Here is a 21,001-nt window from a genome sequence, read left to right as displayed (position 1 = left end):
GGAGGACCTGTAGGTCTGTGGGGTGTTTTCTCCGATAAGCACCTGGGAACGGATAAATGGATTTCTTGTGTTGGTTATCTGCTTGTTCGCTCGGTGTGTGGACGCGTTTGTATTTTTGGAGAGAGAAAAAAGGGAAGTGCCGCGTGTCCAAAACACAGGCCTCGCATTCCAAAACAACATAGACGCTAATCAGAAGCCATCTAGGAGCAGTTTGTGGGAAGCCGGGTCAGTTGGACATGTTCCTGCTGGCTCAGTGTTTTGCTCTGTCATACGGGAAACGTGACCGCCGTGCCTACGTGCGGCTCAGGCCGTCGCCGAAGATGCCATGCCTTCACTCTACTCAACCGTGTCTCAATAGTGTCTTAGCAACAGTAGGTTAACTCTAATGTGTCTGCTTACGACTTCTTCCCAGTTTGCACCAGAAAGTTCAAAGAGCGAAAGTTTTTATCTGTTTCATTTGCCAAATGAGGCCTCCGGAGATTCTCACCGGGGAATTGAAATTTTTGACATCATGAAGCGAAAACGTAAAATCTGGATTTGCTTTGAAGTCATGTTCACACGGGGGCCATTAAGCCAGCATGTGTTATCGGTTCCTACACTATCTGCTCCACAGACCGGTTTTTGATGTTTGGCACATGGGGCCTAAATTATTGTGAGGGGGATTTTGCAGATTTCAGGGGGTCTGTAAAAATGTTTTTTCAGTCTTAACCCAACTGGTTAAGGCTTGGCTTTGACAGAATCTGATGTTGTATACTTTGTAAAGACAGAGTGCGTTACAGAAGGATTTCTACACCTTGAACATTTCCACACTAAGTATTTACTTTGGATTTTATGCGACAGAAAGTTGATACATGGCTGGAAATATTTTACAGGTAAAATTTTAAAAAGTGTGCCGTCCATTTGCATACAGTCCCCCAGTTAAAGCAAATATTTCTGCACATATTTCTGGCAGGGCTGAAATAATAAGAGATGGCATGATGCTGCCACCACCAAGATTCACCTTGGGCACGATTTGTTCGGTCAGCTCTCTGTTTTTGCATTTAAGTCAAACATACTTTTTTCTGACCAGAGAAACTAGAAACAAACACTACGTGTTACAGTTTTCTTTAAAAGTTGTCTTTATTTTGCCACTTTTCTATAAATATCAAATATGTACAGTACATTCTATGTGAATTGTCAATCTATATGGCTCCAGTTATGATAGGTCTACCTCTTTGAATACTCAGGCTTAGACTGAATGACACAAATATGAACAGTGCATTTAAAGTTATTATATAAGTGAATCCTAAATATACATTTTAACAGCTTCCAAGCAAAGAGTCAAACATAATACCACAAAATGTATTTTCCTTATTAATAAAATCTAGTATTAATCTGGTTTAATTCACATCCACGTCGAAATGTAGGGCCTGCTACTTGAATTTACTTAGCACTTCCAAACGCCTCTTGCATGGTTTGCGTTGCAACAGCGACATCTTGTGGCCAAACCGAAGACACTGACAGCCACGGCCTTAACTCATTCGGCAACGCGCGGAAGTCACCGGCGGGCGTCGCTGTTGCGCTGTCTGCAAAGCTCACAGCACAGGCAGCAGAAGTCAGCTCAGAGCAAAAAAAAAAAAAAATTCCTGCCACAGCTGACTCGGACGCCATCTTTGTCGCGAACATAAACAACATAGGAGAGTCGCGTTGGCATCTCGCTGCGCCGCTGCTGCTGCGCGGAACACGACCACAGTTCTTCCCAACGTGGAGTTCATCCTTTCAGCCGGATAATGTTAGCCGCCCTGGGCACCTGACACACCTGACAGGTCGGTGGGACGACGCGTGCCTGTCGAGGGGCAGCGTGAGATAGCTGGGGTTACTTTGAAGAGGTGGAAGCGGTTGTTAGCGTGCGCGAGCACGGTACCATGACAACGGTGCGGCTCTCCTTATGAGCACATCCTGAGACGTTTCGGTAACGTCTGCTGCTGAATAATAATAATAAATATAACGGCGACCGGGGGTTTTAAAGCGGTGCAGAGCCAGCATGAGCCCGCACCACAACACGACCACAGCGGGCTGACCGGGCCGCTTGCGTCGCGTTGCCCGTTAATAAACGGTCTCGTGCCTTTAAATCGCTCCCTTGGTGCTGCGTGGTTTGAATGGAGTTGTTTTGGTTTGTACAGAGATGGAGATCCTCTGCGGGTTTCCTCACCGGGAGGGAGCGGAGGTGTAGAGGGGGCGGGAAGAGCCAACCCCCCCCCCAACCACCACCCAACCCACAGCACTGAACGGATGGACCAAGAGTACGAAAGACGGCTGCTGAGGCAGATCAACCACCAGAACCTGCCCACAGAGCGCCGCATGACCAAGGTGAGCAGGGCAGCAGCGTCACTGATGCTTAGCATGAAGAGACGCCGTTAACACAGACTGACTTCTGCTCTGAGTTGTCACTGAGCTGAAGATCCTCACAAACAGTCTGAGGGGAAAAAAAGAGGCTTAGAAAGATCAGAGTTGTTATTTTTCCTACAGAAAAATATAGGAGAAGATATTACAGTATGAAACTTTGTCTTTCTGGACGTTATTTCCCGTCTCATTGTGATCCATCTATTTGTCAATCCATGTTATTATCCATTCATCCATTTCCATGTCTATTTAAGCTCATGGAAATGGATGAATTTCATCATCTTTAGTAAAGATCGTTTCAGCATCATTTCACTTTTGTAACCCTTTGAGAAACACCTAGTTTTTTATATGTTCTACATTTATATATTTGTTTATTAGGCTGTTGTTTTTTATCTGGGATCTCAGTTTGAATTTTGTAAATGTGAGCTGGTTTGACTTGAATCCGCCAGTTTTGCGTGTCCATCCATCCACATATTAACTCATTTACATGTGTATTTGTTTATCATTTAGCAGAGCTCATTTCAGCTTCAGTTCTCTTTTTAACTCTGTTAATAAATGCTTCATTTTCATAAGTACTCCATTTATATATTTATTCATTTAGTTACTGGGCTTTTTAAATTGGGACTTAAGTTTGAATTCTCTCACATAAATGTAGACGTGAGGTTGTTTGACAACAAAAGTCTTCATCTATGCATCCATACATACATAAATAATTATACATTCATCCATTTACATCTGTTTATAGCATTTAGCAAAGATCATTTCAGCATCAACTCACTTTTATAAGTTCTGAGTGTTTTTTATAAATACTCGATTTCTCTATTTATTTGTTTATTAGACATTTTTTTAAACTGGGACCGTAGTCTGAATTTTGTTCCATAAATACGTAAATGCGATTCTGATGTATTGTCAAAATTCATGACTGGATGGATTTATTGGTACAAATCCATCCAGTCATCCTTCTTTCCGTCTGTTTATCTATTAAACAACGGTGCGGCGTTTGGTTCTGACAGAACGGGGTGTATCCTGTCCTCAGTAACCATGCTGGGGTGTTTGTTGGTTTCCTAGAGTTTAGGAGCTGCCTGCAGCCCTCTCAGTGTGAAGTCAGGGGATCGCTTTATTCCCACTCGCGCTGGAAGTAACTGGAGCATCAACTTCCACTATGCCAACGTAAGAGCTTTATGTAACCCGTGCAAGCTGTTCATTTAACAAACAAAAAAACAAAACACTGAGCTCTTTGACCAGTCGTGATTCAACGATAGATGCTTCATGGATTTCCCCTGCAGGAGAACTGCCGCTCTCCCGCGCAGAACCACAAAGCGAAGGACGCCAGCTCCGACTCCAGCAAAGGTCAAAACCCCGCCCCTCCCGCTCGCTCGTCCGTTGTTGATCTCTGATCCTGATCCGCTCCTGGGTGCACCGTGTCTTTCCTCCGTCAGATGCCGTGGCCTACGCCGCCCTGCTGAGGAACGAGCTGTTGGGCGCCGGCATCGAGACGGTGGCGGAGCCTCACGCCGACGACCGGCGGCACGAAGTTCTCGCTTCAGACTCCTGCAGCCTCTTCAGGGTGCAGATCACCGTCAAATCCTCATCAGACGGAGCCGCATCAATCTGACTGGAAGGTGTAACTCTTTGTCGTCTTCGTGTGTGTGCGATCTCTGCAGTACGCTGTCCACACGAAGAGAGTGCCTTGCGATGGCGGTAATGAAGTCTCCCCATTCTCACTTTCTCCGCTCAGCAACAAGAGGTAGCAAACGTCCCAGCAGACATTTACTGGAGTTTCTGTTCAGCTCAGATATTTTTTCTTTCCTTTCTCTCCCTCTCTCTCTCTCTTTGCCGGTTCTCTAGTCACAAGCTGCTCCGTTCGCCCCGCAAACCGGCGCGAAAGATCTCCAAGATCCCGTTCAAAGTCCTGGACGCTCCGGAGCTGCAGGACGACTTCTACCTCAACCTGGTGGACTGGTCGGCGGGAAACCTGCTGAGCGTGGGGCTGGGGGCCTGCGTCTACCTGTGGAGTGCCTGCACTAGCCAGGTCAGATGGGAGCAACACTGCTAAGTAAAAGCGCTGATTGATCGACTTAATGATAAATTGTTAGGGTTAAGGTTAACCCTGACAGAAAATTGTGGTTTTCTGGCTTTATTAATCTGAGCCATACTAATAAAATATAGAAAAACAAGGGCCTCTTAGGTTTCTGAATAGAAAAATAAAAGATGGCAGGAATAAAATAGGTGAAACAATGAATCCCCATGAACACAGAGTTGGAAGCACTTTACAGGAATGTTAAAACCTGAATGCTCCATGCAGTGCATTATTAATTCACAACAGCGCTCTAAGTCACCCTTGCTTCTCAGAATCATGGTATGTTTGTTGTTGGGTTTTTTTTTTCATCATTTCTCTGTTATTGTCGCTGTCTTATGATGTATTAGGGCCGTTGTAGATAGGTAAACAAAGGAGTAAATCTTTGCTGAAATTCTTAGAAAACTTGAGATTAATCTAAAGTATTTTCTAGAAAGAAAAAAAAAAGCGGAAATTTCTGAGCTGGAAAAGTCAAACATTCGGGAGAAAAATCTCAATGAGCCACTGAGGTTGAACTTAAGGAGCTTGTTGTTCTGTTATATTTCAAAGCAGAGCCTCATGAAGTTCGATCGACATCCCACACCCAACTTTGTGTGGACCATTTCTTTTTCACGTCCTGACATGACGCCACCTCTATTTCTGTACCAACTGGCTCTGCTTAAGGACGACCTCTGTTGTTTGGCAGCCAAACTACGGCACTAAAAGAAAGTCTCAGTGGACGTTTAGTTATTTGATTAGAACAGCTCTTAATCGATTAAACCATTAGTTGACAATTAATTGTAAGTCGATTGTGAAAAGATGTTCAGTATTTAATTTGAGGCACTTGTTGAATGCAGAGGCAGCTGTTTACTATCGTTTTAATTGCTAGTTTTATCCACTCATTCTGCCACAACCGGCCCTTTCAGGACATACGGGATCTTTATCATGAATGACAGAAAATGAAAATTAGTTTGATGTAAATCCAACTGTGACACACAAAACGGGTTTCAGTATTTCCCACAAGACATGGTACAGTATTGAGTTGGATAGGAATAGATGTGATATGCTTTATATTTGTTTGTAAAAAAAATACAAAAATCATTAAAAGCTTTCTGATACCAACAGGTGACCAGGTTATGTGACCTTTCAGTTGACGGGGATTCTGTCACATCCGTGTGTTGGAATGAGCGGGTGAGGATCCTGAGTGTATCAAGCTGCTTCTTAGATACGTCTGAGGTGAAAAACTGACTCTTTATTTTCCTCCGGATGCCTCAGGGAAGCCTGGTGGCTGTAGGAACCCACAAGGGTTACGTTCAGATCTGGGACGCAGCCGGAGGCCGGAAGCTGACGTGTCTGGAGGGCCACTCGGCCCGAGTAGGTCAGTCCGGCCCCAGCCGAGCATCGCAGGGCCGAGTGACGCTCACGCAGTCAAAACGATGAGGTTTTTTGTTTGCTTTTGTCGGAATCTTTGGTGCTGCAGGTGCGCTGGCGTGGAACGGGGAGCAGCTGTCGTCAGGGAGTCGGGACAGGGTGATCCTGCAGCGGGACGTCCGAACGCCGCCTGCCGCGGAGAGGAGGCTGCAAGGTCACCGGCAAGAGGTGTGCGGCCTCAAGTGGTCTCCGGACCACCAGCACCTTGCTTCTGGAGGCAACGACAACAAAGTAAGGCACTCTAGTGGAGATGCGATCCGATCTGATAGGAATTTACTGAAAAAATTTGAAATTGGTATTGGTGACAATGTGCCTGATCCACAAGAACAGATCTATTCAGTCTAAGTCTATGCTTTGCGCTCTGAGCGACATCATGCCTTGTTATTTATTTTACATTATATTTAGAGTTCGTAATTTCACTTTCTAAACCATTTGACAGAAGTTGCAGTTTATCCTTTACATGTTTGACAAGCTTGTGAAGCTTTTGGTGTATTTAAATGTGTGGTTCTGGTGCAGAGTTAATTCATTACATTCATATTTGTGATTAAAAACAGAAACATTTAAGTTAAATCATCTATGTTTTCCTGTATCAGATCAGAATCAGCTGCAGTGAAGTGATTAAAGTGGACCATTGCGTCTTTAAACTGTAATAGTCAGCCTTGGCTTTAATTAACTGCTTATTTATCTTTGGCCACAAGGGGGCCATAAACCTGCATTATAGACATAATAATAACACCAAAATATGAAGTTTTTTTTTTTTTTAAACCCTACTTTTGAATGATATAAGATCTTTATTAAACATTTATACAAGAAAATAGCTAATAAATGTAATATTTGTAATCATACAGAAAGAATTTGTTTTTCTTCAAAACATTATAAAGAATGTTTAGACCAGAAAAAAAAAATCAATTCCATGGAGAATTGCAATTTCTAGTCCTGACAATCCTGAATTGATTAAAAATGCTCAAACTGATTTTTAGGCTGCTTAAATTTTTGTAACACAATTATCTATTTTTTTCAGTAATTCTTTGAAGTTGTTTTTTTTTTTTTAATTTAGGAAAAAAACAGGTAGCTAAGCTAATCTATTGCTGGCAATTTAAGTTACCAAATTTTGTGCACAAACGTATATTTCTTTCGATATACACTAATGGAATTTGATACAGTATAGATTCCTATAGAATTGTTGTAAATAAATGTGCTGCGAGGGCTGCGCAGATTTTGTCCAGCAGCTTCCTTACTCTTGTCCTTTTATTTTTTCTTTTTTCCGTCCAGCTGCTGGTGTGGAACAGCTCCAGCCTCGTCCCCGTGCAGCAGTACAGCGACCACCTGGCGGCCGTGAAGGCCATCGCCTGGTCGCCTCACCAGCACGGGCTGCTGGCCTCGGGCGGCGGCACCGCCGACCGCTGCCTGCGCTTCTGGAACACCCTGACGGGTCAGGCGCTGCAGAGCACCGACACTGGCTCCCAGGTCTGCAACCTGGCGTGGTCCAAACACGCCAACGAACTGGTGAGGAGGATCATCCGCACCCATAGTTAACGCAGAGAGACTCCATGGCTGAGTTATTGTGATTTCTCTTCAAAAGCTGTGAACATTGTTCTTGTTGAATTTGTTTTTTTTCCCCCAACATTTTAGATAAATTGAAAATTGCAAGAATGCTAAATCTTACCAAGCATCTTTTTCTAATTTCTACTGCAAATATCTTGGTGCACTTAAAATACGACAAAACTAACTCACAAGTAAGTTTTCAGCAAGATGTAGCAGCTTGTCTTAAGTCAGTAATTCTGTTCTGGTTCCATTGGAAGATTATTTCACTTAGAACATGGGAAAAATGTCTGGTTATTGGTGAAACTTTGAGAAAAAAACTTCTTGAGAATAGCTTAGGCGTCTTCACACAGTAACTTCCACACTGAAGAATGTTGTTAGCTCAACCTTAAATACGGTGCATTCAATGGTTCTGACCAGTCCATCTGGTCAGGTGTAAAATCAGCCAGTTACCTTCATAAGCTAATATCATGGCTCATTTTTGAATGTATTGCACAAATGAATATATTTTAAAAAATATATTTCCCCAGAGATGTCAAATGAAAATGTGTATGCATTACCTGTGTTTTTTTTTTTTTTTTTTTTTTTTTTTTTTGTCCAGGTAAGCACTCACGGCTACTCTCAGAACCAGATACTGGTGTGGAAGTATCCGTCTCTGACGCAGGTGGCCAAGCTGACCGGACACTCCTACAGAGTCTTATATCTGGTATGTGCAGAGCTGCTTTCACCACATAGCAAAACGTGAAGAGGAAGCAAACTTGGCTGCTTTCTTTGCTCAGATCCAACGCAAATGAAATCCACGTTTTGATCCGTTCAAATCGATCCAATTCATCAGTGGCGGGCACCGCTAGCTCAAAAGTTAGCATAGCTAAGCCTACTGAACATAATGATGCATGTTAGTTTTGCTAACTCTAAAGCGCTACACATTTAGCTGAAGCGCAAATTATATCTGCCCTTGAAAAACCACAACCACAGCTATCACCGATTTCATTTACACGTTATGTGACACCCATAGATACTGTATTTATGTTTCTAACTTGTTCAACTGTCTATGTTTTATGTTGCTCCTGTACGTTTTATGAAAAGTTACTGAATTGAAAAAAGGGAGAACATGAGGGCAGAAACTGTATAAACAGTCGTCACACTTCAAAATAAGAGCATTAACAGAAACGTCTACCGACTTGAAGAATTTTTTAAAGTCGATAACAAAAATTTCAATACAGACATAGAGCCTTATTTAACTGGCAAGTAAATTGGTGGTTTAGAAATAATCTGGAAAAATTAATTTGGGGTAATCCATGAGTGCTGAATGTTTTCACTGTGAGCGCTAAACATAAAATTAGCTCCCATATTAGCGCACTCGCAAATTGGCAGAAGTATGTACACCACTGCAATTCATTCTAATCAACCCAGTCTTATTGCGTCAATGCGTATTTGTAAATGGATTAACAAACTTTACTACGGGAATAAAATGCAGATGTCTGAGCCGTCTGGTTCCCGCTCCACTGCAGCTACCATTTGCAGCAGGGTTCGAGGTTTCAGTTCCCCGCTAGATTTCATGTTCTCTAACCCGGTCCTCATCAGGCCGTGTCCCCGGACGGAGAGGCCATCGTCACCGGAGCCGGAGACGAGACTCTTCGCTTCTGGAACGTCTTCAGTAAAACACGATGCACTAAGGTGAAAAAAGAAATAAATGTTTTACACTATTAAAAAAATAAATAAATAAAAAGAAAGAAAAGTTTTAAAGTTTAAAACCGAAACTGAAAGACCAAAAATTGAACTGAAAAGATTTGAAACTAAAAGAAAAATGCCATTGCGACCCTCCATCTTAAAAATCTCCAAACAAAATAATCACCATTTCCTTTCTCTCTCCAAACAGGAATCAAAGTCCGTGCTGAACCTTTTCACAAGGATACGATAGTGGGCAGCCATTGGTCAGGGAGGCTGCAGGAGGATCCTGAGTGGATGAAATTCACAGACTCATAGACCCTCTGCAATGAGCACCCACCTCCACAGAGACTGTCCTAGTTCAAACATTTTCCACCCTCCCATCGACGACTGTCGCCCTCCGGAGCGACGTCGCAGATTAAAAACAGAAAGTCGCCATGCGCGCTCTTCTTAAAAAGTCACTCTTGCTCTCCTTACTGTTGTGGATGTGATCAAGTTGTTTTCTTATCTATTAGCAGATATGAGAGTTCTAAGTGTAATGATGGAAGCTTTTTTAAAAAAAAAAAAAAAAAAAAAAGAAAAAAAGGCTGTCGGAGTGGAGGACAGAGGGGGGAGGGGCTGGGCTCGGATGTTTCCATAACGCAGCAGCATGCGACAGGAAAGAGGAACCAATCAGTAAACACTCATTCACCTGCAACCACAGATTGGTTTAATCAGTGTTGGGTTTTTTTTGTTTTTCTTCCAGTAAATGTACATTCATGGCACTGTGACACTTTCTGACAACTATTTTATTAAAAACATGTCCCACAGTGACTTAGATGTGTTGTCGTGTCCGAGTGTTTCTCTGTTTTCCAGTGTCTCGTCCTGAGCGCATCGTTCTGCTCCGGGTTGTTCTGCCGACAGCTAGCATTCAGAGAAGCCGGCCCCCTGCAGCCCCCTGCAGAGCAGAGAGAACTCCCTCACCGTCTCCTTAACGCGACGCTTGTTTGTTTGTTCCCTGGAAGGAAAAGCTGTTAAAGTACGAACATAGATCATCAAGTGATTGCTGAGTTGACTCACTGATCGAGTAAAACACAATCATAGATACCTTGATTGCAGCAAATGTCAGCTTACCTCAGGATCTGCTGAGAGAAGGCGTGCTTCTGCTCCATAGTCACGTGTGCTGATGGGAACCCGGGGTTCTGCAGGGTTTCTGTGAGCCACTGGGACAGCAGAACCGGACTGTGTCTGTTCAGATTGAGCAGAACCTCGGAGAAGTTCTCCGCCAGGCTGCGGGAAGAACCCCCTCCGACTGCCTGGGAGATGAGCAAAGCAGACGCATGAGGGCGGTGACGCTCCTCGGGGCGATGCAGACGACAAGCCGGTCTACCTGCAGCACCGTCTCTGTCAGGATCTTTCCATCCCTCTGCAGCACGTCGCTCAGAGCCGGCATGTCTTTGCAGCGACTCAGAAACTCTGTCTGTCGATAAAATGGCAGAAACTGAAAATCAAGTTGTGTGATTTGAGGAAAAAGTTCCCGATCTGAAATGTCACACCTCCCTCCCCTTCCCGTTTGCCGCTTACAAAGAATAGACAGGCTGCTTTAACAGTGGGCGTCTCTGGGAACTTGATGGACAGAATCCCTGCAGAAAAACAGGAGGGAATATTTTTGAAGCCCTGCATTTCGTGGTTTTGTAAAGAACGCCATCCTGCGCTGACGCTCACCTGAGTAAAACAGAGCTTTGACGTCCAGCTGGGTCGACGGGTACAAATCAGGACTCCTTTTGAGAATCTAAATGTTTGACGGACAAAGAGTTCTGCAGCTGTGATGTTTTCAATTACTGGCTGCTTTTCAATGCGCTTTCCACCAACCTGAGCGTGGAGGTTCATGAACGACTCTGCGATGTCAGGATGATCCCTTGGACCTGACCAGTCACACGCACAACACAAAGTAAATTGCTTCAACTTGCTTCCAAAGATCCAAAATCATAAATCACTAAAGGTCAACTGGACCCCTAAACATTTACAAAGTCAAAACAAATTTTGCATCAAAATTTTAGTTGCACAAAAAGAGCTACATTAATTTCTGTGAACTTTGTTTGATTCTGGTAATGTGGGAGGGAGGAGGACAGATTGATCTCTGAATACCTCTGGAAACTTTTTAGAACGGCACACACTAAAATTTCTGCTGCACAACTAACAGTTGATTGGCACCACATTTAGTTTGACTTTTTGAATATGGACTGGTTGGTTGACCTTTGATGACCTCTGAAAACATGCATATCTGTACAAGGAGGGCGGCGCAAACAAAAACATTTTTGCTGCATAAACGTTTGACAGCAATGGAGGATTCAGCTTGACTCAGGTCTATTGATCCCGATTCAAATGTGTATGAAAAAATTTCAATTTTTGAAGCAAAATAAGTTATAACTCGAATACAGTGGAGCCTTCGTTACCTTGCTGGAATATAGAAAGCGTGGTTGAGGTCAGCACTTCCACAAGACTTCTGACGTCCAGCATGTGTTGCTCCTCTCCAGCAAAGATGTGCACCATCTGAAGAGAACGTGAAATTAATCCCGGCTTTTCCACGCCGTTTTTATGACATTTTCTTTGTTTATCCCAGCTCAGATCTGTGGATCCATGCCTGACGGGTCAGGTCCAGGGCAGGGGCTTGTGGGTAAGTGCTGTAGATTTGTCCCAGCGTCTCACTCAGCTGAGCCACCATGGGGCCAAAGTCGTGCAGCAGGGTCCGGACTGATTTATCAAAGACCCCACACACTGCCTAGGTTGAGAGACCAAGAAAAGGCTGATGAAATGTATGTGCAGCAGTCAGATGAAGTGATGAGTGAGCAAAAAACAAAAAAAAAAAACGAAGAAAATACCTCAACTACTTCTGAGTCATGAAGCCATTTGCTAATGATGGTCTGGATTATAGGGAACACTTGCTGCAGCACAGCCACAACCTGAACGAATCAGGTAAAATACACAAAAATATAACCTTTCACTTTATTATTGCACCATTTTTATTGATTTATTTTTGGTAAACTAACTGGGTTTTGAATGCTCTGTGCAGCTGCGAGTCTGGGGCTGGCGTCTTCTTCGTCCAAGCCGTCAGCATGCCTCTTGACGTCCAGGGTGGTAAACAGGCTGGACAGCAAACCCAGGATGGACACGATGCCTTGCTTAGTGGCAGGGTCAGGCTATTGAGATAAAAATGTCATTTTGACATTTGCAGACATTTCTAGATCTTACAGTGAATTTTTAGGCGATTTAGTCTCCAGACCAAATTCTAGCTCCAGAGCTGATCATCAGCTTCATTTGAAGGGACAACTCATTCGTTTAAAGCACAGGCGTCAAACTCCAGTCCTGGAGGGCCACTGCCCTGCGACTTTTAGATGTACCTCTGCTGCACTGTGGAGAACTGATCTACACAAGCAGGAGGTAATGAAGCCATTTCATTCCAGTGTTTTGTACGTGTGGCACATCTAAAACCTGCAGGCCCTTCAGGACTGGAGTTTGACACCCCTGGTTGAAAGGACATTTCATCTCTTCTACACCATTAAATTAATGCTGAGTTCAAGCAAACCTCTAAGAGAAGAAATTATGCTTCCTACTTTTGATGAGTGGAAGCTATGTGTACACATGTAGACGGGCCTATTTAATGTATGCACACAGGATCTGTTTCAGAAACCACATAAACGCTTCACAAATCCACCCCGGAGTGTTGTTTTAATCATTCCAAACCTACAGGGGGCAGTGGAGCGCAAAGCTAAAGCCTGTAGCAGACAGTTAAATTACTTTAAAACAAGACTTCCTGTTAGAAATGAAACGTGGCAGCAGGAGGCTCAATTGTGTGGACAGATATAAACCATACGGTCGGTTTACTTGAGGCTCTTTGGCAAACATTTAGTAAAGTCAAAGTGTAGTTCTATAGCACATTTACAGCAGCCTCAGCTGACCAACAAACATCACAAGTAGATAAATGGAAAAAAAAAGAAATAAAATTTAGTAAAACTAAAAAGACAAATATTGTGATGAAACTTTGAGTCCATATCGCTCACCCCTAGTACACATGTAAACACAAATATTGAGTTCTGTCAAATCTCCACTTTGGTTGGACTTTTTATAAATAGTCATTTTTAGTTTTACGCAACTGAGCTTTTGTGGGTATTAAAGGCCTAAACGCAGAAAAATGTATCTGTTTTCCCACATATCCAGATACGTGTGGTCTTGGTCTGTTTGCACAGGTCAGACAGACTCCAACAGTTATTTAGTCCTTTTTGTAAACTCCTTTGTGCTTCAGGCTCACCTCCTGCCGAACCAGTGAGTCCAGATGCTGAATGTGAGGGCTGATGAGTGAGTGCAGTCTGCCCAAAATCTCCTCTGCTGGCAGGGCTGACAGCAGGAAACCCAGGGCCTGCATCAGCCACATGCACTGGCTGCTCTGCACACACACACACACACACACGCGCGCGCACACACACACACACGCACACCAATGCAGCTGGTTGTTTTAAAACTAAAAACAGAGCTAATAAGATGTCCAGGGTGCTTATTCACCTCATGGATTTCTTTCACCAGCACATCCTTTTGGAAAAGAGCAGAAAGGAAACAAAATAATCAGAGTTGTGACGACGTGGAGGCGCGACGGGTTGAGTGTCAGACCTGAGACACGGTGAGGATGTCCTGGGCGTAGGGTGCCAGGTCCTGCCGGCACTCCCTGCAGATCCGCTTGAGTGTGGAGATGCTGGAGACAGACAGTTCCGCCTTCACAAGGCCCCGCAGCACCATGGGTAATATGCCACCCAGCATCACCGGGTGGTCCGCCAGCCACTCAGCCAGTGACCCTGCTCGACATTTTTGCCTCGTCACTACAGCAGCCTAAAGCGGACTCCGGTTTCACAAACTTGGCTCGAACCAAATGCTGTTCGCTTTCGAGATTATTTATAGAATTGAAACTGGGGATGCAGCGATCTCCGTCTTTCTGCTTGCAATACCAACACCGATATCTGAGGTTTAGCATCGGCTGATAGCGATCCGATGCAGAAAAACAGGGCTGAATTTACTTAAAATATTTCTTCTTCTTTTTAAACACAGGCTTTTAGGAGTCAATTAGGAGTATGGCACCCAATGTAAAATAAACAAAGAAACCGAAACTGACAAAAACACGTTTAACTTGCTCAAATATGCTAAAATTAACTGCAACAAACTTTTTTTCAATTAGGCATTCTAAATATAACGTAAAAGAAATAAACCATGACGTCACTCAGAGCACAAAGCGAAGCATTAGATTGATTAGATTTACACTTGTGGATTGTCGCACCAATTTTGTTTTTCAATACTGGAACTGATACAAGCGTTAATATTGGATCGATGCATCTCTAATTTAAGAGTTAGATTTAAAAAACATCCATTTTAACAGACTGATGAGAGCAATTTACTTCAAAGTTAGGCTTTATACCTATGGTGTACATGACGGTGTCGGCCAGCATCACGTTGCTGATGTTGATTCTGGGGATCAGACCAATAAGACCAGGAATGACATCAGAGTAGTTCACGTCGATGGTCTCGGCTATGGACTGGAAGCCAAACAGCAGCGCTTCGATGTCCTGAGCAGAGCAAAAACAGCAGGCTTCAATCACTCAATCAATCAGTTTATGCACTGGATTGAACTAATTTTATCATTAATTCACAGACACATTTTCTTACATCACTCTCTACACAAAAGTGCAAAGGCAGCAGAAGGGAGAGGAAAAATAACCCCGTATAAACCTGCCCCGTTCTCAGTAATTACAAAATACATTTTCATGTCTGTTTTAAGTCAAATAAAATGAAATGTTTATTTATTTTAATTTAATTGGCAGTAATCTCTTTCTAGCTTTCTGATAGCAGGTTTAATTCAGCCAAATCCCATCGTTTCAGGATATTTCATTGAACAACCAGTTTATTAGTGCATCCTCTAGCCTTCACTTTTATGAAATTCTCATGACTTTCTTTTGATTTTATATGCGTGGCCCCATACCGCTATAGAACAAGTCAGTAATGGAACAACTAATTAATAATACAATGTCTTTGGTGTTGATGGTTATAAAATGTTTTATGTCTAAACTTCATTTAGAAGTCTAATACTTTTAGTTTTTATTTGATTCATTTTGTGAGATTTCCTGGAAGATTATGACAAAAATAAATAAAATAAAAACATGTATCAAATACAGCTTAAAAGAAGTTTCATTTGGTAATTTAATGCCTTCAATTTGAGCCACTGTCTTTTTAAAAACTCATCCTCTTTCTGAAACTACACATTCAGGAAGTCATCACAACATGGCTTCTCTATTAACCCTTTAACCACGTTTTATCAGCAGATACGTAGTTTCACCAGGTGTTTGCTACTTTCTTCTGGCTAGTCTGAAGGAGCCGAGAGGGAGAATCACCGGGGAGGGCTGCTCTCAAATCAATCAATCAACTTGATTTATAATATTAGGTAGATTTAAACATATGTGAAACATAGAAATCTGGAAACTGCAGCTCAGACGAGGAGCTTCGTCCTCAGAGGCGGAGCTAGGTCCACCGAGGCGGAGCTAGGTCCACCGAGGCGGAGCTAGGTCCACCGAGGCGGAGCTAGGTCCACCGAGGCGGAGCTAGGTCCACCGAGGCGGAGCTAGGTCCACCGAGGCGGAGCTAGGTCCACCGAGGCGGAGCTAGGTCCACCGAGGCGGAGCTAGGTCCACCGAGGCGGAGCTAGGTCCACCGGGGTGTTTTGCACAGCTGAATGGTTGCCATGGGAGATTAAAGTATTTCTCAAACATGCGTGAAGGAATCAAAGCAATACTCCAAATATATTTTTGATGAGAAAATAACAATATGACATGATGTAATGCTCAAAAGAAGTTGATTTTGCATAAATCCTTAAATACTTAAATTTGTTGATGTCATTACCTGCCACACCGCTGACTGTTGGGGGTCCATGAGGAGCCTGCCCAGCCTGTCATAGAGGTTACTGAGCAGCTCCGCTCCCAGCATCTCATACACATACATCAGAGTATCTGAGATGTCCACCCTGGGGGATAAAAGAGCCGACGGGTTGAGGGTCAATTGCAGGTATGTAGCAGCTAAATATGCAGCAACTTTTTACTGGATGAATTGTGTTGAGAAATCCAGATGTTTTGGTGTTTGTACTGCCCAAGTAGTTACACATGTTGAAACATTGACACAGTAGTTTACTGGAATTTTTATAGATACAGCAGTGCACACATGTGAAGTTGAAAAAAAAAAGAGATTTCTTTCTCTTTTTTTATCAAATTATTTGTTTTTAAATTATTCTGTTTTCTACATGCAGACTGAACTCTTCGTCGATTCATGTTTGGATGGAAAGCGTTGTGAACGTTGAGTTTTCAGGTCTTGTCATACGAGTCCAAATTCATTTTTTGTCTGAACTTTGACTGAGCCGTTGTGTTTCTGTGTGCATGGTCAGGGTTGTTCTCCTGCTAGAACAGGACCTTTTGCAGAGGCGCTTGATATTTTGGAGAAAAAAAAAGGTAAAACCAACAAATTAAAAGAAATAGATATTAATCCAGATTAGAGGGGTTTTTTGTTTTGTTATTTTTCCATTGAATTAATTCTGCATTGAATTTCCACAACAGAATGACCCAGTTATCAGTCATCTTTATTGTTTCTTTGTCACCATTACATTGAAAACTAAGTGCTTTTTTGTTTACACAATTTTCCAAAAACATCAACATCCCGTGGAAGAAAATGTATAAAATTATCTCTTCATATGCTTCATGTTTTTCTTTGTTTTAAAAGCAAAATGATGTTTTTTTTACCAAATGATTTCATTCAAACTTTTAAGTTGTCTTTTCACAAAAGGTTTTATAACTTTGCAGATCTGACGAGTTTTGTGTAGCTTGACTGAGAGCAAAAACGACTCTTTGGCCTTTGAAGGTTGCAGACTCATGTGGTAAATCTCCACTCCAGTCTCAGGTCTCCTAACAGGAGTTTTCTTCCAGATTGTCTCGGTTTTAGTTTCAGGACTTTTCGTGAGATGCGAAAAGCTAAATTTTCAGACATCTGCAACGATATTCCATGGTAACTCCGATGACACCATCAGTTGTTGGCAATCACTGCTAATCCACTTTATTTGCTTTTGCCACTCCTTGTCGAATTTCTGCCTGGCCACAAGGTTAATGAAACGAGCAGAGAAATTGGTGTATGGGATGTGATTCTTGCCTGTTATGATTCATGTAAGAGGTTGTTTTGAACTTCCTGTGTCTCTCTACTTCTGCTCTGCTTCCACAAAACCTCCCTTTCAACTCCCCGGGGGTTTGGGGTCATCGATCAGGTAGTTTTCGAGGCGCTAATAAGCCGCTCTCAGTTGTAGAAGCAACAACTTGTTGCCACAGTTATGAAGTGTGTTTGTTTTTGACACAGAGCAAATTATTCTGCACCTGACCTAGACTAAGAGACGTGTGAAAATTTCCAGCCCTTAAACGACTTACCTGTAAATTCGAAACTGCTCTTTGTCATCAGAAGACCAGGAGGCGTAATCCTCCTGTGAGGGATAGTGGGATTTGAGCAGCAACACGTCCACCAGCTGGAAGTAAACCGGCTTGTAGACCTGCAGGTAAACTGCCTGCTTCTCTTCCTCAAAAGATAGAATGTCATCCTGAATGTTCACCACATAGTAACAAAGAGAGGGGGAAAAAAACTATGAATAACCAATATAACTTGAACGTGGCCAATGTTTTGCTTGCTGGGCTACAAATCTGAGCAACCTTTCGCGTTTGCGTGCCTGCTCTGTTTGCGTACCTGCAGCGTGTACCAGAAGGTGAGCGTCAGGGAGCTTGTGGTCTCACTAACCGGGTAGTGTCCAGGAATCCCCGTACAGAACAGAATCATGTTCACCAAAGCTAGATACTCCTGCCAGTGGTCCAGTTGTTCCAGCAAAACCCTTCCAGAGACAAGCACATGAAAACACCTGTGGCAGACGTGGACGTTTTAGTGTGTGTGGATACCTGGAGTGTGTTTCCCCCAAAGCCACGGCGATGCGACAGATACCGTGGGTTGTCTCCATGTCCCCATCCTGAGCTGCTGTCTTCAGCTGGTCGTACAGGCCCAGCACCATTGGCATCAGGCTCAGCAGAACATTAATGAACCTCCACACAAGAAATGAAATGGCACTTAAAGACGCTTCACAACAAAATCAACCATTTCCTTTCACATGTTGATGATAGAAAAAGTGTTTCCATTGCAGTTTTGCTATTTCGATACGGCTGAAAAATCACCTCAGCTACTGAGATCTGATGGCCAGCAAAGATCCAGCGTGGTGCTCACCTCTGACAATCCGGGTGTGTGATGGCAGTAACTATCGTCTCCACTGCGGTGTCGAACAACCCTGGGTCGGACAACGCCGCGAAACAGTCCTGGACCAATTCCTGGCTTTCCCCCAGAGGCACATCCAGCCCCACCCAGCTGGAGAGACAGCGGAGAACTTTCTCCTTCACCTGAACCGACGAATCCTGACTTTGTAGGAGCTGTCGCAGCATGCCACACACCACAGCCCACTCCCCGGCCAGAGCTTCCCTCAGCTGGCTGCGACGGGCTCGGGCCAGACGGCCGCTTTGAAACTCCTCTGGAAGAACGGTGAGGAGCTCCAGGAGAGCAAGGCAATGTGCATGAGGGTCCTGAGAAGCCTCGGCACCGGGGTTGTCTTGAGAGTCCGGTTTCTGAGGTTGGAATGCTCTCACCATGTCCGCCACCGGCTCAGGCCACGCCTGGGGGATTAGGTTAAGAGCCATCGAGGCAAGCGCCACACACAGTCGAGTGAGCACCATTTTAGGGCCAGAGGAGAAGCCTAAGATGTGGGAAAGAAGTTGCATCCTGAGGTCCTCGTGCTGCTCTGTGGGAAGGTCGCCCCAGTGACGGCAGATCTTGATGTGGAGTGTGCTGGCGCCAAAAAACTGAACCTCCGGGATCTACAAAGAGACACATTTGAAAATAATTTCATCAAAACTCAACATATGACCAATTTTCTGCAGGACGGTGAACACTCCCCAGCATTCCTCCTTCTCTCATCTCCATCTTAACTTCTTTTCCTAGTCAGTTGTTATAGGCTTACAGAATCCCTTTAAATGATCTGTTTCCTTACTGAGACTTCAATGCTGTAATTTTGATTGATTACATCAATTTAAATATTTATCCCCAATGCTAATGTTAGCATCCACAGCCCACAAGAAGTTCCATGAATAATCGGAGGTTCTTGAAACACTCGAGAGCTGAACGGGTTGAATAACACTTTGCACCAATATGGCTGGTTGTAGTAACAGATCAAAAATAATAGATACTTTGCAGTTGAACTCATTTGTCCATTAATAATTTAGCAGCAAAATGGCTTTTTGAATTGAAAATGTTTTTTAACTCATTTAATTGAGTTATGAATATGGTGATAGTGCAAATGGATTACCTCAGACCGCATTGCTAATAGTTAGCGCCACATCAGTTAGCAAATCCCACAGTTTCTTTGTTGTTTTTTTTAACTTGCAACATAAATGAGCTCAATCCAGGTGTGAAGGCATTTCCAGATATAAGTTACAAATGCAACACAAATCATGCACACCAGAAGTTCAGACTTCATTTCAACCTCAGATGCTAAATATAGGTAACTTTAAAAACTTACAAAAAACTTCCTCACTGAAGAGTGTTGTTTACTGTGCCCTTGAGGCTTACATGTGGCGCATTCACTGGATGGAAAAAGCGCTAAGGATCTTTGACACTCACTGACCAGTCACCAGCCAGAGCTGACTGAGGTGACAATTGGCTGACTCCGTTAAATCGGTGCATCTATAATGATAAATAACAAAAACAGAGGAGTGGTGGAAGAGTTCGGAAAGCAGGACCTTGTCAGGGCCCAGCAGGGCCCAGCAGAACTGCCATGCCTGCGCCGAGGCCTGGGCTTGGGTCAACCACTTCTGAGCAACGTTCTTGCGCTCCATGTCTGGGTCGAAGTACAGCTGGTAGAGAGCCTGGAGAGACACAGAGAGAGACAGAGAGAGACAGAGAGACACAGAGAGACACAGAGAGACAGAGAGACACAGAGAGAGACACAGAGAGACACAGAGGAGCAGAGGGAGTCGAGCAGGACATAAACAACTACAGGAGGGATTTTACTGGCATCAAGCAACTTTAAAATAAATAAATAATTATATTAACATTTGTCAACAATCATGCCTGCTGGAGGACCAGTTTCTTAGATAGTAAAAATGTGTTGTCATAGGAACTAATCCGAAACACATGCTGTTGGTTATTATTAGGACAGCATCTGCTTAAAGCTGGAATCAAGTTACAACTGGAGCAGCTTCCAAAACCACACAAACTAAACGCCCCAATAACAGATGCTTTATTTTGACTATTTGATTCTCGTGCAAAACTGACTAATTAAAACGACGAGAACACACAGTCACATGTTTGTTCAAACCAATAGCTATATGTACCACCTTTGGGTCACACTGTGCATCTCCGCGGACTTATTGAAAGTGACTCACCGTCTCCACGTTCTCCTGCGTGAACTCCAGCGGGTTCTGACCCGGGACGGGTTCGGACTCCATCGGGCACCGATTTGATCAAACGTGTTTGTTCTTCCTGGTTATCCTCACCGGATTGAAACCGGAAAGTCAGATGGACACCTCAGTCCTCCACACTGTCCACGCGCGCGGCCAGTTTTCTCAGGTGTGACGACATGCTGGCCTCTGACACAACACACGAAATAATAATAATAATAATAAATAAAAAAGACAGAGAAGAAGGAAAGAAGTGGACTCGCTGCAAAAAAATATATATATATATAGCCTACATATATATATCTTCTAAAAACTAAAGTGTTGCAGGTCGACCTGCGCAAAGCTCGCAGTCGTCCGCCCTTTAGGAGGCGCTCCTGACGCAGACGGCTGC

The 21,001-nt window shown here is 43.5% G+C and overlaps 2 protein-coding genes across 5 annotated transcripts; one reads left to right on the top strand and one right to left on the bottom strand.

The window, feature by feature from the left end:
• Positions 1-1,501: 1,501 nt before the first annotated feature.
• Positions 1,502-9,898, top strand: fzr1b (fizzy/cell division cycle 20 related 1b). Its single transcript, XM_055033279.1, has 14 exons — positions 1,502-1,805; positions 2,163-2,349; positions 3,451-3,552; positions 3,669-3,732; positions 3,822-3,949; positions 4,047-4,129; positions 4,231-4,414; positions 5,564-5,629; positions 5,714-5,816; positions 5,919-6,100; positions 7,142-7,375; positions 8,013-8,117; positions 8,996-9,088; positions 9,291-9,898. Exons 2-14 carry the CDS (start codon positions 2,272-2,274, stop codon positions 9,330-9,332), a joined length of 1,464 nt encoding a protein of 487 aa, XP_054889254.1. The 5' UTR covers positions 1,502-1,805; positions 2,163-2,271; the 3' UTR covers positions 9,333-9,898.
• On the bottom strand, positions 9,766-21,000 carry LOC129361985 (importin-13-like). Of its 4 annotated transcripts, none has more exons than XM_055033265.1 (22): positions 20,944-21,000; positions 20,596-20,799; positions 19,951-20,076; positions 18,389-19,029; positions 18,070-18,210; positions 17,864-18,005; positions 17,554-17,720; positions 15,995-16,115; positions 14,520-14,667; positions 13,724-13,905; positions 13,619-13,645; positions 13,368-13,502; positions 12,109-12,258; positions 11,941-12,021; positions 11,703-11,840; positions 11,515-11,611; positions 10,931-10,983; positions 10,784-10,850; positions 10,643-10,701; positions 10,449-10,538; positions 10,193-10,374; positions 9,766-10,076 (listed from the first exon to the last, which is right to left on the bottom strand). In XM_055033265.1, exons 2-22 carry the CDS (start codon positions 20,656-20,658, stop codon positions 9,983-9,985), a joined length of 2,904 nt encoding a protein of 967 aa, XP_054889240.1. In that variant the 5' UTR covers positions 20,659-20,799; positions 20,944-21,000; the 3' UTR covers positions 9,766-9,982. The 4 variants fall into 4 exon arrangements, 3 of the variants coding, with proteins under 3 accessions (XP_054889240.1, XP_054889241.1, XP_054889242.1); XM_055033266.1 differs by having other exon boundaries at positions 20,904-20,965; XM_055033267.1 differs by having other exon boundaries at positions 9,766-10,089; positions 20,596-20,974.
• Between the last annotated feature and the right edge of the window lies 1 nt (position 21,001).

This window comes from Poeciliopsis prolifica, unplaced genomic scaffold (genome assembly GCF_027474105.1).
Source record: "Poeciliopsis prolifica strain line A6 unplaced genomic scaffold, Auburn_PproV2 SCAFFOLD008, whole genome shotgun sequence".
NCBI lineage: Eukaryota > Metazoa > Chordata > Actinopteri > Cyprinodontiformes > Poeciliidae > Poeciliopsis > Poeciliopsis prolifica.
The sequence above is the reverse complement of the archived record's forward strand: the minus strand, read 5'-3'. Positions and strand labels throughout refer to the sequence as shown.